This window comes from Pseudophryne corroboree, chromosome 1, assembly GCF_028390025.1.
Source record: "Pseudophryne corroboree isolate aPseCor3 chromosome 1, aPseCor3.hap2, whole genome shotgun sequence".
NCBI lineage: Eukaryota > Metazoa > Chordata > Amphibia > Anura > Myobatrachidae > Pseudophryne > Pseudophryne corroboree.
Window position 1 is genome coordinate 813,574,315 of NC_086444.1, and position 19,339 is coordinate 813,593,653.

At 39.6% G+C, this 19,339-nt stretch overlaps 1 protein-coding gene across 1 annotated transcript in view; it reads right to left on the reverse strand.

The window, feature by feature from the left end:
* Positions 1–2,971: 2,971 nt before the first annotated feature.
* TET2 (tet methylcytosine dioxygenase 2) overlaps positions 2,972–19,339 on the reverse strand; it is a 205,645-nt gene continuing 189,277 nt past the window's right edge. The window contains exons 7-10 of the mRNA XM_063919346.1: positions 16,216–16,305; positions 14,367–14,504; positions 12,660–13,017; positions 2,972–12,111 (exon numbers count right to left, since the gene is read on the reverse strand). Coding sequence (XP_063775416.1) covers positions 10,748–12,111; positions 12,660–13,017; positions 14,367–14,504; positions 16,216–16,305 — 1,950 coding nt within the window. The 3' untranslated portion in view covers positions 2,972–10,747. The remainder of the gene's footprint in view (positions 12,112–12,659; positions 13,018–14,366; positions 14,505–16,215; positions 16,306–19,339) is intronic.

The window sequence follows — 19,339 nt, forward strand, 5'->3', positions numbered from 1 at the left end:
AAAACTTAGTAGATTTACACAAGCTCGAGCGACGTTTTTTGATCGCTTGAGTGATCGTAGTGTGATTGACAGGAAGTGGGTGTTTCTGGGCGTAAACTGGCCGTTTTCAGGGAGTGTGCTAAAAAACGCAGGCGTGCCAGGAAAAAATGCAGGAGTGGCTGGAGAAACGGGGGAGTGGCTGGTCGAATGCAGGGCATTTGTAACGTCAAACCAGGAACTAAACGGACTGAGGTGATCGCAATCTAGGAGTAGGTCTGGAGCTACTCAGAAACTGCAACAAATTATTTAGTAGCAATTCTGCTAATCTTTCGTTCGCAATTCTGCTAAGCTAAGATACACTCCCAGAGGGCGGCGGTCTTGCGTTTGCAATGCTGCTAAAAGCAGCTAGCGAGCGAACAACTCGGAATGACCAAAACAGTGCTGTATTACCCGTACTCAGTAGAGTGGGATACAGGGAGACTCTCCTCGCTTCCAGGACCAATCAGTATGTTAGGGAACGCTGAGTGGATCCAGACGCTACTAGTGTACACTGCCACTCCATGAACCTATAGTGAACACAGACGCTCAGTGAACACAGACGCACCAGTCACACAGCCGCCTATGCTGTGACTGGGTCCCCTTCAAGTACAGCATCTGAGATGGAAGTGGGAAACCGTTCATGGCAGGAGACTCGGAGGAAACTGGTCATGAACTGGGGGGAGGGGCGACCAGGAGAGCGCCTGACTCCCCACTGCTGACATCAACCTTAGGGATCGCGGCCTCATACTGTTCCTGGAGCCTCTGATCCCTAAGGCCTAGTGCTGGTGCACCCGGGGTGGCAGCCGCGTCAGCGACTGTTTGTTAGTCTCCTCCCAAAACAGTGCGGCTGTGTCCATATTCCCCTTCTAAGCGGAACCAATGCCTTACCTTCTCCCCATGCTCCGGCCACAGCCTGCTAACATCTGCTGGACCTGCTAGTATATCCGACACAGACGCCCGCTGAAACAGCACTGTACTCGTTGGTAAGCATTGTCCCGATCTGGCGGAGAGTTGTTGGTGCGACTCCTTCTAAGGTACGTATAAGACACTGTTTATAAAGATTGCTCAGAAAAAAGTCATAAGACTATAAAAATAAAATAAGAAAGCTTAGGGCTGCTAAAAACCAGCAGCCCTCTGACCATGGTCCAGCTCCTGCTGCACCAAACAAAAAACTGATTTGCCTGGGGCAGTAGGCGGGGATATATGGACGGGCCCGTTGCATGCTGGGAGGCCAGAAAGCTTTGACTGATTGGTGCAAATCCGCTGTCGCTTCATCATATCCCATTGTTATCCTATGGATAACCTGTGGACCCTGCCAGAGAAATGTTGCGATTTCGGTCTTGGGATCATCTGGGAGAGGGTTAGGTGCTGGCTTGTTAGGTACACCAAAGGGCTGAAAACAAGGTGGTCAGATATAGCTCTTCCGGGGAGAAAAGTTATAGGCTACAGTGAGGACAGGACTGGCACTGGTACTAGACTGAGGCCAAAGTAGTACATACATTGGACTAGCGGGACTAGTACAGGAACTGGGCTGACATTGAAAATGCTGGAAATGGGAACGGGCTGGAACCGGTAATGCTGGTATCGGAACTGGACTAGTACCAGTAGTGCTACTGACCAGGCTAGAGCCAGCTACTGATTCTGAAACCTGGCTAGAATCAGTAATGCTGGTACTGGAACCAGCAGTGTTGGTACAGGAACTGGGCTAGAAGTGGTAGTGCTGAAAGAGAAACTGGGCTGGAACCAGTAGTGCTGCCACTCGCCGATCTGGGAGAGGCTGTTAATTCTGGAACAGGTAGTGCTGATACAAGAACCGGACTAGAACCGGTACTGCTGAATCAGAAATCGGTAGTGCTGGTAGTGACTGAGGTGCAGAGAATAACAGGATACACAGAATGTATATCATGTTGATGAAAGGGATCAGCTGAGCAAAAGTCACACTCACATTGGTGGATTAGTGGTTAGCTGATAGGTAGCAATATGTGACACACACGGTCCGGAGTCAGCGGGTACACTGCTTGAACCCCAAATTAACAGAGCAGCCCCCGCACTGAAACCCCTGTAGAGACCCACTGACAGCTCTCATCAGAGAAAGGGACTGCCACCAGAACGGAGCAGGGCAGAGGTGAGTATCCGCATGCTGCAGAACGAATCATGACACTAAATTGATATAAACCACTAAAATAAGTGTATAGTTCAGAAAATTGTATTGATGTATATAAATATATATATATATATATACAGTATATATATGTGTGTGTGTGTGTGTGTGTGTGTGTGTGTGTGTGTGTGTGTGTGTGTGTGTGTGTGTGTGTGTGTTAATGTATGTATAAGTGTGTGTATTATTATTTAGCAATTGCTAAAGAAATGGACTCCAAATAGATTGTTCTGTTTAAATGTGTTAGTAATTATTGATTAAATGAGAAGTGGTTTGATTCTTTAAAAACCCTAACATTGAAGCAATCTACTCTGAAAAAGTCTAGCCAAGTTCATGATTAAACGCATCACAGACTGCAAGTGCCCACCGTGCGTGTATCTGCAAATTGCAGAGGGAACCAAGCACATGCTCATTGTGCATTATGATGTTTTTATTTATACCTTTTCCTTATTAGGAGCAAGCTTCCTATCTAATTGAGCAGGCAGATTATGAATAACAGTCTTTATAGATTTGTCTGCAGAAATGCATTCTGTGGACTTATAGACTCGCGTAGGACCAGTGATATCACGGCAGCTAAACTGACTACAATGATCAGATCATATTAGTACATTGCCCTAAAGATGTGGCATGTAGCTTTAATTTTTTTTATGGAGTTTAGTGGTTCCTTTATCTCAAGAGGTGACTTAATATGACAAAGTTATTGAAGAAACAAGCAAGATAACTTTCTTTGAAATCATACACAAGCCTCTTTTCCCCAGATGCATTAAATAAATATAAATTTTATTAAAAACACCCACATCTCAGCATTATCAGGAATGATATAATAAACAGTTTTCAAATAGCCTGCGTTCATTACATTACATTACAATACTTACAGTATTTATAGCCGTTCTCAGATTTTATACACATACCAACATTTTCTGGGGAAAAAAAATGGTACTTAAATGGATGAAAAATAAAGCCTCTTGAAAGTACACAGAGAAAAAGCACACAAATTCATTACTTTAGTGTCAAACTGCATGGTTTCCTACACACATTAACTATTAGCTTTAGAAGTGACCACACTACTGTGAGCCCGTCAAGATGAAAAGGCTCATTCAAGTAAAGTTGACAACACTCCAAAGCATTTTCAAGTATGGCTACAGTCAGCCTTTCAAATCCTATACTAGCGATGTCATGTCTGCTTTCTATCATGTCCAGATCTGCACACCATATTACAGACTTTGTTTATTCAGTTTGCTGATTTTTAAGCCAATCTTGCTTTTTTTTTTTTTTTTTCCTTTCATTTAGCTAGCTAGCAGTTTGGCAAATAATGGAGTTTTTTCTTTTTCAAATAAAATGACAGTAAAAAAATAAAAAAAATCACATGATATCAACATATGCATTAGGTTTCTCTCTTTATAGGGCACAACACTCTTCCATCAGCCTACAACTCATTAGGTACAAGTAAGAGCTTCATACCTCATTTGGAAATACCGTAATTTTACATGACAACATAACTGACTATTTTTATATTAAACAAAACACAGTAATACAAAAAAAAAATGATGTGTTATTATAGTGCACACAGGCACAATATTCATTAAAAAAAAAGTTAATGTACATATATACAGTATGTGACTGATAGAAAAGAAAATGATCCCAATCCATTGCCATGGGGACTAGACATAAATCCAATTGAAGATGTATATTGCACAGTACGACAACTTATGTAAAGGGATTTGGACTTTGAAGAATGATAAAGGAAGCCCGGTGATGTGTGTACCTACTGTAACCATTCTACAACATTATACATTGGAGTTAAGAATCAACACTAAAGAGTGCCATGCACTGAAGTCACATTCTGGCAAGTTGCACCTTCAGTCTTAATTCCGTGTAAGTCATCTAGATGAGGAGCATACAAAACAGCAGCTGAATGAGCTAAAGATTGACCAGATACAGAGCCACAGTTTATATACTTCTCTTCTACATTTTTTTTGAAAGAATGCAAAGACTCAGCACATCTCATCTCTCATTCATACAAGGAGAGATAAGACCAAGTGCTACAATGTGGCACACTGGAATTAACCAGCCATGCAACTTGGTGCATGAGTCCTTAAGACTGTCACTTGCCAAACCCCTGCCTTACAAATTGTCCCTTTAATTTATCTCAGTGCATTCAACTTTCACTTAAAACATTCTAAACTTTACATATTTTACAATTTGAAGCAAAAAAAAATAGCCTGCACATTTACAATATTTGTTACAAGTGTTAATACATATACAAGAAAAAGGAAAACTGGGGTCAGAAACAACCTTGCCCCTGAAAAACAGAAATAAAATAGGATACAACCTATGAGAGCCTTAAAGAAACATGATTAACTGTAATGAAAAGAATACAAGCTCAAATATCCCTGAATTTTAAGAAGAAAAGACTGAAGTTCAAGTTATACTTGTTACGGTATCAAGTATTATAGAGTTGTCATGTGATTTTCTTTGTCTTGTGTGTTTCATCTTCTCTCGTAGGTTGTTGGGTAACATTGATGGTATGCCATGCAATAACGCTTCTACGCCTTACTCAATGTCCTACTGCCAAACTAGTGCTGAGGTAAATGACACGTAGGACTCTCACTCAGACCTAACTTTAGCTCACATTATGATAACTGGTAGCAGGTTGAGTAGCATCATCATAAATAATCTCAATTATCACCAAGTTCTTTTTTATGTATTTTTAAAAGGAAAAATATATATTTATATACAGTACTTAACAGGAAAATAAAAAAAAAATATATCTTTATATTTCATTGTTTCACTGTACAGGTTTTAACTGTTAGTATACTTTAATTTTCTTCTAAAATTCATGATTTTTTAAAATGATTATAAGAAGACAGCTGCCTAGTGTTTTAGCTACACAAATACATGGGTAGCACAGCCTGGAGTAAAATGAGCACATGAGCCATAATGTTTCCCCAGGTAAAGACGGGCGCACAGATAATCAGCCTGAAGTGTTCCTGATTGTTATAAATGCTAATGCCAGTCGAATAAAACTACGAATGCCTGGTATTTATTTAATATCTTTCTCCTTACTCTGTACATGTTCCAGCCCTAGAATACTGCTGTTTCACGCCTGGTCAGGATCTGTGAGATGTGCACCAACCTTATTTTTCTGTGAATTTCCATCACTGACACAGATTAGAAACAACAAGTAGAATCATTTTTTAAGCCATCTAAGCAAAATGTATTACGTGTCTATCATCATGCTTTGTACTGAGAGTAAAAGTACAAGTATGTGGATCATCAGATCTACACTAAAAAGGTCTAAAGTCAATAGGTCAACCGCTAATGGTTGACATGCATTAGGTTGACAGTCAAAAGGTCGACATGGAATAGGTACACAGTAGAAACGGTCAAAGGGGCCAAAAGGTAATGTGTCAACAATGTGTGTGTGTCAAACGTGGTCATGTCAGCCTTTTGGACCTGCTGATTTTTTAAACTGTTTACCTTTTACATGTTGACCTTTTGACCCTGTCGACCTAATACATGTCGACTAGTAGTGGTCGACCTATTGACTGTAGACCTTTTTAGTGTAGATCTATAGACCGGATACCAAGTACAAAACATCAGTCCATTATGTAGAGGAGTGCCCAGAACTCCAGAAATATTGTTACAGTATATATGTGTCAGGAGCAACACTAAATAAAATTTGTACTTAAAAAAATGTGTGTGTTGTGTTAAAGCAAATCTGACTAAAGTTTTTCAAAATTCTTAAAGGACCACTAAGCCTATATAAAACCCCAAATGCTTGCCACCTTTTGTTTCTCCTCTCTGGGAGAAGCCTGGAGAGGAGGTGCAGCTGGCCACTTCGGGGAGCAGCGCTGGGCTGTCACGTCAACTAAATGAAGCAATTTGCATGATTTATCCCTGCCCCTCAAGACTCCGGTAATCATCTCCCATCCTGCTCGCTTTACTAGGAAGCGGGCGGGATTCGGGAGTTCTGCCTACTCTTCTGGGGTTACGTGGGGACTACCCAAAAAATCAGGAGTCTCCCGCAACTCCCGGGAGAGTAGGCAAGTATGGATAACATTCACAAATATGTCTTACTGTAAAAAAAATGTCAAAATGATACAACATGTATTCACACTTGAAAGATTTATCTGACCGAGCTGCCGATTTGGTAATTTACACACACTTACCAATCCCCAGCTCGATACATGTGGGCAGACATCAAAAGTGGGCAAGCATTTATATTTGCCCTCCGAGTTGTGATGTCATTGTCAGCAGCACCTGCAGCCGCTGATTGGCTGGTCTCCTGCAAACATATACAGATATATGTGCTAGATATATCATCATTGGCTGTGCAGCAGGGTCGGTCAGATATGTCTGTGAACACAGTTATTCATAGACATATCTTCTGTACACACAAATAAATCCACTATGCAATATGTCGTTCATTGGCGGAATGGACAATATATTGCATAGTGTGTACCCAGCATTAGAATCCCACAACCACCTTATAATCGAAACAAGCAGATACTGCTTTCTGTATATTGGTGTGCATAGGATAACGGTTTATCCCGCAAATACGTTTTTCCAGTTGTGAAGAGTTCCTGAAACTAATGTAAGCAAGTCTGTGAAAGCTAATGCTAAAACTTAGGCTTAGTGGACCTTAAAAACACAAAATTAAGGCAATTTTCTATCTCCCGGTAAAGTTCATATGCAGAACTGCACAATAGTGGGCCAGGTGCACAGTTGTCATTTTGTGATGTCATACACCTATTTCCACACTACTGGGCCTCTTTTTACAGGTTTGTACCAGGCTTAGCACCTCAAGATGGCTAAACATTAAGCTATGCCATTTAAAATACAGACAGGCCTGTCCCCTTAGTCACATGACTTTGTGTCATGACATCAGAGATAAGCCTGGAATGACCATTATTGAAGAAAAGAAAGGAACATTTGTTATTCATATAATGAACAAGATCATCTAAAAATGATACCTTATGTATAAACTGTTTCCCACATACTAAGTTATGTTGTATCTCCTGGTGTCATTCACATTCCTATCTGGGACCACACCTTCCAATTTTTGTGCAAAGTTTTTATATGAAGTCACTTTCCAAAAGTGGAAAGCGGGTCAGACAAGTGCACAACTGGGGAAATTATATGCAATTCGCACCCACGCATTCTGTAGGTAATGGACTTCAATAAGTCCAAATATCCACATGCAACAACACTATTGGATATTTAGCTGAGCTACTACTACCTGCATAAGCGTATTGTAGTTATACTGTATGTAAACTGTGTCTTAATATGTAACATCACAAAAATAAATAATTATTTAAAAGAACACACTTTGGTAGATAAGAATCATGTCCACTTTTGGGATTTTACCATCAAACTATGCCTTAAAAACATACAATTTTTAAATAAAATGTAAATGTGTAATTCTGTATCTGCAGCATTAGTTATATGGAAACGTGTATTCTCCCGAGCAGGTTGGGATTAGCAAAATGGAATATACAGTATAAAGTAGCAACAATGATATGGATTGTCTTTAAATGGGCACATCTACTGTATCTCTTCTGTATATTTCGGGACCTGTTCCATCAGGAGTAATAAGCTGCAGTGCACACTCATCGCCACTGTTCTTGTGGCAACGTGATTATAGGCCCTCACAAATATGAACAGTATAATGCAGGGCAACCCGTTAAATAGCAACATTTGTGCATCGTTTTAGAAATTAGATTCGTTTAGGACAGATGCAATACTAAATTAATTTTTGGATATGCTTTCAAACTTATTAGAACGGCTTTTACTATAGCTTTACACATCTGTATATAAAATATATACTACTGTATTAATATTTTTCACAAAAGAGTAAGCATTGCAGCCGATTACTCCCATTGGAACAGCTGAAATATAGTTACTTTAAATGAAAAGAAAAAAATATCTGAAATAAAACCTTTTGTTTTAACAAATCGAACAATGTATGGTAGAGACATCTGCAGCCCAATACGTAAAACTAAAGTTGACTGAACGAGTAAAACAATAATTAACTTGAAAACACTTATGGTGACCTATAGATTGTGAGGGACATATTTTAGTGAACACATTAGTCAATGTAAAAGTTCTCAGCACCTACAATTCTTTCAAAGTAATGTTTTTATATATTGTTATTAAAAATACTTATGTGCTACCTATGATCACCCACCAGCAGTGACAGCTGCGTTAGCTCAATAGGACTTCACCTCACTTAGCAACTATATGATTTAGGGTTACATTTACTAATCAGTGATAAGAGCGGAGACGTGAGCCAGTGGAGAAGTTGCCCATGGCAACCAATCAGCACTGACGTAACACCTATAATTTGCATACTATAAAATGATACAGAGCTGCTGATTGGTTGATGGGACAACTTCTCCACTGGCTCACTTCTCCGCTTTTATCACTGCTTAGCAAATGTCCCCCATAGTATCTGGCCACCTGTATTGTAATATAATAAGGTATAGTGGGATACGAATATAGCACTTTACAGAAATATATGGCCGGACAGCACTGTCATGTCAACATACAAACTGCTTATTGGTTACAGGTGGAGAGAACCAAGGCGGCTACAGACAGAGCTATCATTGCACACTGTGTAAAAAACAGGAGAGTGGATATTTACTTTTCATAATAACAAATATTGGGTACTATGTTCAATTTAAATTCATTGTACTTCTCTGCACTTGAAGTTGTCAAATAAATAGATGGTAAAAAAAATTTAAGTCATGGACATTACGGAGGAATACTTAATAAATGTGCCTTGGTGCAGACCTAGGGCCAAACTACAACTAATAGTTTCTTTTTATAAGTAAAAATTGGCTAAGTCAGAGTCCTTTTTTTTCATTAAGGGGCTCATTTATCAATAAGTGAGAAAACTTGTGGATAACAAAACTTGTTGCATATTATTAATGGTGCTCCAGCCAATCAGTATCTAACTGTCATGTGTTCAGCTCCTAATTGTCATGTGTTTGAAAAATGACAGTTGTGAGCTGATTGGCTGGAATTACATTTATCATACGCAACAAGTTATATAATTCATATAAATGGGCGCCTAAATACAGTCTTTTAAAACTATGCCCTGTAAAATTAAAATCCTTTGTCCTTGACGGCAGGTGCTGTACCCTATCTCCTCCCACAGCCGCAACTCTCAAAGTGACATTTGTTCAGTTCAGGTGATAAGACTGCTCTACTAGAGAGTGCATATAACAATTATACTATAGATTGAGAGGGCTTAAATGAGAGATGGGGTATTTTCTATGACTCAAAAGTGTATGCAGCTTGTACATTTTAAGAAATAAAACAATACTGAATATTTTAATATTATTTAAAATGTGAGTAGTAATTTCATCAGAATTAGGATCCAGTGGGGTTAATGTATCAAGCGGTGAAAAGACTGGAGATTGATAAACACTTAATAAACACTTCCTCAAAACCTATTGGTTGCTAACGGCAACTTCTCCACTCTTCTCTTTTCACAGCTTTATACATCAAGCCCAATATGTATTGTAAGGAATGACTTACGCCTATCCTGCACATTGCAAGGGTATTGGCAGCAACCTCAGCTTTCAGTGGCACACATAAATATTCTGAAACTTCAGCTTTATACAGAAATCTAATTTATAGTCGGGAGTGCATTTGGCCCAGGTTACCATCAAAGGTCACTTATTAAGCATTTCTATATATTTTGAATGGTGATAAAATATTTTTTAAAAAATCCCACAGGAGAACGAAAATATATCAATACCATATTGTAAGACAAAGGTTACATTGTAGGATGTTTCACCTGTGGGTTCTGCTTACATGTTAACAGTTACTACAGTTTAGAAGCTGTCATGTTAGCATCTACCAGAATTAATATAAAACAAATATTTAAAAGTGTACTTTTTTGTTTATAAATGAATTCATGTATACCCATTAAACTGAATATGTAGTTCAAGGCATTAAGTACTTATAAAGACACACATTGTAGCACCAATTTTTCAGTGTTTCTTCCAAATCCATGATGATCTGAGTATATACACTACTTCAGCACATTGGAGGTCATTAATAAGATTATATAGCATAAGTTAAAAAGTTGTATTTCCAGTATCAATTAGCACATTAGGAAATCAGCTATCAATTAGCACATTAGGAAATCAGCACCACAAGGTCATTGTAAGATTCCTGATGTTGTAACACTACAGCAAGATTACCTCTGGCTCCTACCTAGATATTTTCGTTTTAAAAAGTGATCACAGATGTACCATGGTATAAGGTGAAAGCTACAGAATACTATTACACTTCATCCGATACACCTGTGTTTTCCTAGCTGTTGAACACCATTGCATAGGATGATTGTATCTTCTTCTTTGACATGTTCAGCAACCAATCAGACATAAAAGAAGAAAACAGTGATGGTGAGGATATGGTTTCTTGTTTTTTGCTGGTTATTCGTTCCCATGAATTACATGATTTTCTTATGTCAAATACTGTCACAACATCCACACAACCACAAGAACTAGCAGAGCATGATGCATCTGTCTGATGTACATGAGGTAACCCAACAGACTATATGTATCTGTTGTAAGGACCTGTAACCCGTGTTAAGGCGTATGGAGATGTTGTGACTAGGGAGTTTGTTGTCATTGACATGGTTCTCTGTGTGAGAGATTTAATGAAACGTAGATAGGTTGGTTCAGCAGGCTCAAGGGTTGGCTCAATAGGTTCCCGTTTTACTTTTTTGTTGTAGGACTTTGGAGCAACATAGTCTGGACCATATCTTTCACAGTCCTCTTCCTTTTCCCTGGCCTTGCCTGCCATCTTTGCTTCCCACAATGCTATGCCATGCTTTGGCTCGTTCATGCTTTTATGTTGATAAAATACAAGAGATATCCTAGTAGGGTGATTCCTATTGGGATTTTTTAAAGGGGTTGTAGCATGGAGTTCACGCTTTGCACATTCAATGAGTATTGAGCCGTGAGTTGGGGCCACTGCCACTCCTCCTATCTCAGGGTCCAGAAAGCTCTGCTCACTGTCTGACCACACTTCTTCTGGCTGTTCTTGGACAGGTCCTGGGGCCTGTGGTAGCTGCTTTTCCTGAACATTAGCACCATTAGATCTACTGAGGCCTCCAAGGTTAGTCCTGTCATGATTAAGACCTGGAAGCATTTCTGGAATTCCATTCGCTATATGTAAGTGCATGTCATCATTTTTACCATAGAGATGCAGAGAGCCAGCCCTGCCTCCTATGGATGCATTGCTTTCATGAGCCAGGAAGGCATGTGGAAGGGGATAATCACCATTCTTGTTCAGGGAAGCACAGTCCAGGTTATTACGGTTAGGCTTTGTCTTTGAGGCAGCTCCCATCAAGTTATCAGCTTTATGCACAGAGTATGGATTAAAAGATCCCATTGGTTTAAGATTGCAGCCATTGAAATCATCAACGTGCATGCTTTGGTTTCCATAATTCATGTATTTATGACCATAGGCCTTACTGTCAGCAAACCTCTGCTGGTACAGTGACTGAACTGGAGGCAAACTAAGATTAGACACTGGTTCTTGGTTTTTATACCTGTAGAACATGTGTTGTGGATGTGAGGAATAAGGACTAAGATAAGGAGAGCAACTGTCCAAGGGACCATTTCCATTACATGGATATGGGGGGCATGGGCTACCTTGATTTAATTGACCTTGGTAAGGGTTCACTGGGGTGGAGTCACAGGAGACTACTGCATTTGGAGGAGCATGAAAAAGATCCATATGGTTAGAGCCAGAATAAGTGGAAGCAGCATTTTGATAGGGGTCTGCCGGGTTTGAAATTCTTGCATAAGAGTTATTTGGATCTGCTGTAGGGTAAGAATTCATAGGGTTTGGGTGACTGATGTTAGAAATGGAGCCTGGCTGCTTTGCTTGTCCTGAAATTCGCAAGAGATCTGCAATGAAGAGAAAATTATGAATTCCTTACATGTAGTATAACAAAGAACACAACATACTGTACATGTCAATTAAACAAATAGGTAAAAGTCAGAACAACCAATCTCAAAAGACCATGTGTATGCATGCATTCATGTGATCACCCATGACCCAGTAGTCACCAGTGTGGTCCAACAGTACATGTAACAAGTCTGCCATGTGATCTACTTATTTAAAAAAATTACCAGATAAATGTGCTCAGTTTTTGATAATATTTAAATGACTTACCTTATTCACACCCCACAATAGACTAGAACAAAACGGACATTCAGAATCACTTGTAGAATGAGAGATTTTTCACGAGTCTACTGTACAATTTTTATAGATGTTAAAAAATGCTGGTGGTATTATCTATTATAAACATGCAATGTTTAGTTATTTAGTAGGAAAGCCACATGTACAAGTGTAGCTGTTTTCAAGATTGATCCCATATGCTCTGACAAGACCTTACAGAATCATCAATAAAGTCCATATACATGGCTGATGTATTACTTGAGTTTTATGTTACCTGCTAGCTGCTTTTCATGGTTAGCTGTTTCCGAGTGTGCATTCTTGTAACGTAAGGACTTCTCCTTTTCACCTTTGTTTGAGCCATTTTCTGCTGATGCACCGAGTTTCTCTGCTGCCGCTTTCTTGGCTTCCATTTTCTTCTGCCGGCACGTTTTCACAGGCTCCGCTAGCATCCTCACTTGCCTGCGGAAGGAGGTCAGAACTTTAATAGCACCTGTTCTTTTTTTTTCTTCCTGCGCTTCTGTGCTGCCAAATTCATCCATGTGGGAGATTTTATAAAGAGGTAAGACGTGTAGCTGCTCATCTTGGGGCAGTTTCCCAACACCACGATTGTCTTCTCTGGTTAAAGTGCAGACCTGGAGAAATGGAAGACACACAACCCAGTTTAAAACTAAATTGATAGATTTTTGGGGTGAAACAAAACATTTATGTAGACTGTTTTCCAAGAAAAATATGAAATATCCAGTAATAGTACATGTAATATTATATGCAATTTATCTCAATATTTTAGTTGAAGAGCCTAAAAAATGGCACCTTCCTACGTAAGAAGACAGTATTATTTGAGGTGAATGTGGCCCTCTGTCTTGTTTGGACCCAGGGCTGTCGTAACTGCATTGTGGGACCGGGGCAATGCAATTTGGCCGCTACTCACCCATTCACAGGAATGTAAAAAAAATAATAATAATCATAATTTACCCCTCCTGCGGTCCTGCACCATCTTTCCACATGCTTCCACACAGTGAATGGCTGTCAGCACTCTGATTGTGGATAGCTCCAGCTACCCACCAATCAGCATGCTAACAGCCATTCAATGTTCGGCTGTAGGCTGGGAGGCAGGTAGAGTATGATACACTCTGACTGGTGGATAGCTCCAGGCACCCGCCAATCAGCAGGCTGACAGCCTAGCTGATGACCCCCCCACACACACACACACACACACACACACACACACACACACACACACTCAAATGCCCTAGAATCATGATGACCATGTTTAGACCCCACTTTCATGAAACCTTACAGACTATACATGCTACAATCTTTTTAATAAGGTGTGATGATATGTTTCCAATGGATATGTAGAACTTCACAAGGAACAGCAAAGATTCTAAGGGGTCTATTTACTAAGCCTTGGATGGAGATAAAGTGGATGGAGATAAAGTACCAGCCAATCACTGTCTAACTGCCATGACCCAGGCTGGGTTTGAAAAATGACAGTTAGGAGCTGATTGGCTGGTACTTTATCTCCATCTAGGGCTTAGTAAATAGACAAAGTTGTATAAGCTAACTGGCTGCATAACTAACCTAAGTCACATTAACTAATAAATATCACAAGAACGTTCATGTCAATAAAATGAGGGTATAGCTATACAGCGCTGGCTTTCAGCACTATTTATGTAACAACAATGTCTTTCTTTTAAAGACGTGTACTATGTAGTGGCCCCGATTTCTGTCTGGATACTTCATGATCAAAATAAAATAAAATAAAAAAACACAGTGTATAGATGTAAATTAATCTTTGTCTATTGGGCTTTCTACTTTCTTATGATGGATTGCCTAGTAAATAAATGAAAACTGCATCGTCAGGGAAATAACAGGGGCACCTACATGTCAATAACTAATAACATGGTATATTATGAGTTTAAGAAAACAAAGCCTTCAAATCAATAGAATGTACAACATAAAACCTTCCAACATGACATACCAGTGTGCTGCCATTTTGCATATTATGCAGGTCCCTGTGGGAATGAGCACAGAAGTCCAAGCATGCAGTGACTCCTGAGAAAGGGCGACCTTCTGTCTTGCCAAGACGACAATCTGGGGCTCTGTGCTCATGCTCAATCTGTAACATGGGAGGAGGAAACAAACATGTGCAGTCAGTAATAGGAAACTTGTTCTCAACCTGAACGCTCTACATAGTTAGAATCACCTGTACTGGACACTCTTCTTTTCTTTTTTAAGGAATCATATGCCCTTTGGGTATTGGAGGACATATAGTCCAGCTGATGAACAAGGGTGCACTGGATACAATTCTAACCTTACCTGAAGTTATATGAGGGAAGTGTTATAGATTTCATTATGCTGAAACCACTATGTATCTATCTTAATGCTTCTGCCCATCTTATTTACTTCTCCTGCCACTCTGTGTCAGCCTCATCCCTCTGTCAATTAGTTCAATGGCTCCCAATCCACCTCAGAGTGCAATTCAAACTAATCACCTTCACATATAAAGACTTCAATCACTCCACTCCAGCCTACATCTCTTACCTCAGACATTTCTCATCACACTTAAGCCTGCCCTCACTGTTCCTTCACCTCAACTACCGTACCGGCTCTCACAATACCTCCCAACTGTCTGAATTTTCACTGTAGCTGTGAGGTTCAGTGTCCAGCGGGTGGGTACTTAGTCACACCCAGAGGAGCTTTAAGAAAGGAGGAGCCCCGTGTGCAGTCTCCCGATTGGGCCCCTCCTCTCCAGCGGTACAGTAGACTCTGGCATTGTGCCAGAGTCTACTGCGTATGCGCAGGTCTCCGTGAACATGGTGCTCATGCTGCATTCCTAGGGACATCTCACAGAATCGCCAGAAAATAGCCGCAGGGTCAATTCTTGAGCGATATTTGCCGCTCTGCAGCCAGCATCGGGCCGACGAAGAGGTAAGTATAATTAAATGGGTGCAGGTTGTGCCGTGTGTGGGCCCCCTTGGACCCAGGTGGCTGTGTGCACCGCACACCGTCGACTCATTATAGATACGCCGTAGTCACACACTGCTCTTGACGCAGTTTATGGACCAATTGTGATCCTCCGTTTTATATTTAGCCAATTTAGTCATATATCATATGAGTTTATAACCAGTGTATATTATTGACCAACTGGCATATTAATGTATGTTAATGACTGATTATAATATGCAATACTAATGAACAGATATATCACTACATTTTTATTTCCCCCTTTCTTCTTTATGAGTATGTTATTAAAAACATTATCATTATTTTATAGATCCACACATGAATAGATTATTTATTTTAGAAACATTTTATTTTTAGCGCTGTTTAGTGTTTTTCTCTTTGCTTATGCTCCTTGAGCTAAACAGTTGACATTCCTTTTATGCGCAGCTACTTATGTCATTTAGCACCATTAGGCCTTTCTTTGTCTTACTAGTGATTCATTATCACAGTTTTCCTTTAGATTTGTATATTTGTACTATGGAAGACTAGCCCTTCTCTCATTATTAGCAGCTGCTCAGTGCTGGATATTCCACTAGGACCACGGGGTATGTCCCTAAGTGTGCCACTAGCTGGGGGCAGCACACAGTCCCCCTGCATCAGAGCTTTACAGTGCCCCAATACAGCTGTGGCTATTGGGACACATCTTCAGTATTTGTTGTTTAAAAATTTTATATAATTTGTTTCTTCCAATATTTGTGAAGCTATCTATGCATATAGCTGAACTAAAAGCAAACAGAAATTTCTCTAAAAAACCACGGCATATAACGATCAGAAACACCAAATAACAACACGCAGATCCTTCATGTCCAGCGGTTATTGAATACCTGGTTATTATAGGCATCTGGCGCAAGCTTCTTGTAGATTGGTGCCATCAGTGTTGACAAGTGCTGGAGATGGTCTTCCAATTTCTCTTCCTTTATTGGATGATAAACATAAATAATGCATGAATTCTCTCTAAAATTCAGTTATTGTCATTTCCACATTTGTCAATAATCAATTATTCCACATGCAAGAAATATACTCAGCTATCATAAAAGGAGTCCGAGCTTATCACAGTTTATAGGATTACTGTACTTTGTTTTCAATTATACAAAACATTTTTTTTAAATGGTCTTTATCATTTATATTTGCTTATATATAGTCAGGGAAGGCTTAAACCCAAGAAAAAAACGTATTACATAAATTACTGAATTCTTTGGGGGCAATTCAGTTGTTTGAAACATTGGTTGGGTGTCTGTTTTTTCCTGTCTATTAGATAGGAGAAAACAGACATCCAACTGACTTTTCAAACAATTGAATACCCCCCATTGTGTGCAGCTTTAGAAGCAATGCCAACCAGTGGTGACATAGATATAAATACCAGTGTAGAGCCTCTGAAACCTCCTTCATTGCCAGGCGTTGTATATGAAGCTGCACCAAGTTATCTAACAATTCATAGAAGAAACACAGACTTGGCTGCAGCATTTCTCCAGGGAAGGTGGGCGGATGTACTGTACATTGGGTATAAACACATTACTGTGCGAAAGATTCAGAAGTGGACGCATGTGCATTCGCTACTGCAATTTTTTTGGGATTCGCAGCTGCGATAATATGCAAATGCTATTTTGGGTCTTCCCACTGTGCACCAGTGTGCAACAGTGAGTACAAGAGCAGAGGCGCCAACTTTGAGACTCCCTGGAAAGAACAACTGCTTTCGTGGATCCGGACTCCGTCATCGACACACCATTGCACACACCATTGACACTTGTGACAGTGTATGGCCTGCTCCGTGTTTTTATCTCGTTGATTAAGCACAAAAAACGTTGGTATTGGAGTTGGAGCTGTTTAGCGATCCAACAGCATGCAGAGCTGCTGTCTCTAATTAGAGGGAGGTGCAATCTCGCTTAAAGCAATATATCTAATTGGAAAAAGCAATTTTATAGACTGGGCGTCTGCTGCTTGGAAAGGAGTATAAAAAATAGACAAATACATTAAATAATCATATTAAAGAGAATTTGAAAGTTAAATAGAGAGAAACACGTTCCTATTCCACTCAGGTTGATCAGTATGATATATAGGCTGAAATAAGCAACCAAGGTAAAGCTGTTGTATTAGGAGTACCGATAGTATTAAATAGACTTTTGATAAGTTACCTGTATCTGTGCACGGACAGATATATTAAGATAATGAAAGTACCTTGTCGGTAGAGTAACTTTGATGCTAGGTGCAAAATTGCAAAGGGTCCACTGAAGAGAGCTCCCCGGATATCATGGTATGATGTCTCTTATACTCACTGTAGGAGCTTGTACCGGAGTCGTTTCTATTTTAACTTTTAAATGGTCTTTTAAAACCACTTAACTGGCATGGTCAGATCACATGCGACTGCGCCGCCCCACTGTGTCCCCCAGATTTTGACTAGGAGATCCATTCTGCAGATGTGCATAATATAATATTTGAACATTTAAAAAATATACTTTCTAAACTATATTAAATAAAAATAATAAAAAAACAATGTTGTGAATGGTTTTGAAGGGGAAAAATCGTCAGTTAAGTGGTTAAAACCATTTAACTGACGATTTTTCCCCTTCAAAACCATTCACAACATTGTTTTTTTATTATTTTTATTTAATATAGTTTAGAAAGTATATTTTTTAAATGTTCAAATATTATATTATGCACATCTGCAGAATGGATCTCCTAGTCAAAATCTGGGGGACACAGTGGGGCGGCGCAGTCGCATGTTTTAATAAGATTATTCATTTATCTATTTTTTATACTGTGTTTTAATAAATGTGTATCGCTTTGTAACATTCGGGACAGACTCCTTTTCAAGCAGCAGAAACACAGTCTATGAAAAGTTTTTAACTCATTCACTGACAAGCCCGTGACGCTTCCATGAGACGGACTATTTCTGCAAAAACTTCAGGCCACTTCCAGGCATTGTCCGTGGTTATACGCCGCTGTATCTACTGTACTACACGCAACACAACAGCGATCTCTGCATACACTCGTTGGTACGCATGTGCCATCTGGGCTTTCTGCACTCTGCACTTGTGCAGTGGCAAAAAATTGCTCAACTGCACAAACATCAGCATTCTGTCCATCAGGCCCTGTGTTTCTTAATAAGCTTGCCTCTGGGCCTTCTGTATCCATGACAATACACCATAGCTTTATACTGATCAAGCTGCAGTTATATTTATCCAATATTAACATTTGTTTGTACTTAAACATATACTATGGGCGGTATTCAAATGATATTATCACGCCCAATCTCCTTTCTAAAGTGATCCCCGTTATCAAAGCATATCGTGCCCATAGTAATCAGATTTAGCTGCATAAAAGGTTGGGCGCCCTTGCTACTCCGGGGGAAGCGAGCTGAAATGATTATACCACACACGTCAGCAGAAACAGAACGGGTGTGGAAGGGGGTGAAAAGAATTGAATACTGTCTATAGTGTGTGCTCAGGTACACTTGATAATACATGATAGTTGGAAAAAAAATTAAATTGTAGATTTGATAGTCTTTGGCGATCAGAAAAGATGTTTTTCTCCCCATGTCTATTCAACACCATTATAACAGTGCTTGCTTCCATCTCACATACAGTATAGGGGAATTCAAATAGACCTGTTTATTTAACAGGTGTGAATAAGGGTGAAAGCCTCTGGCTTTAGTGCCCAGGGCTATTCAATTAGAGCCTTTTTCTGGCCTTGAAAATTAACTGTCCAGGATAAATTCCTATATTTATGCGTTAACAGGGGTTTGCAGTACCTGTAATCTAGCACCTCCTCCCACTCGTAATTGGAAGCCATAGGGTATAGCTCACTGGAGAACTGATGACTTCAGCACATACATACAGTACATGCATACGCTAAGTCCTGATTACCTATGTGACTGGCAGATAAAATGCATAAACTGTGTACATTTTAGTTATTGCTAATCAGCGTCTTATATATATATATATATATATA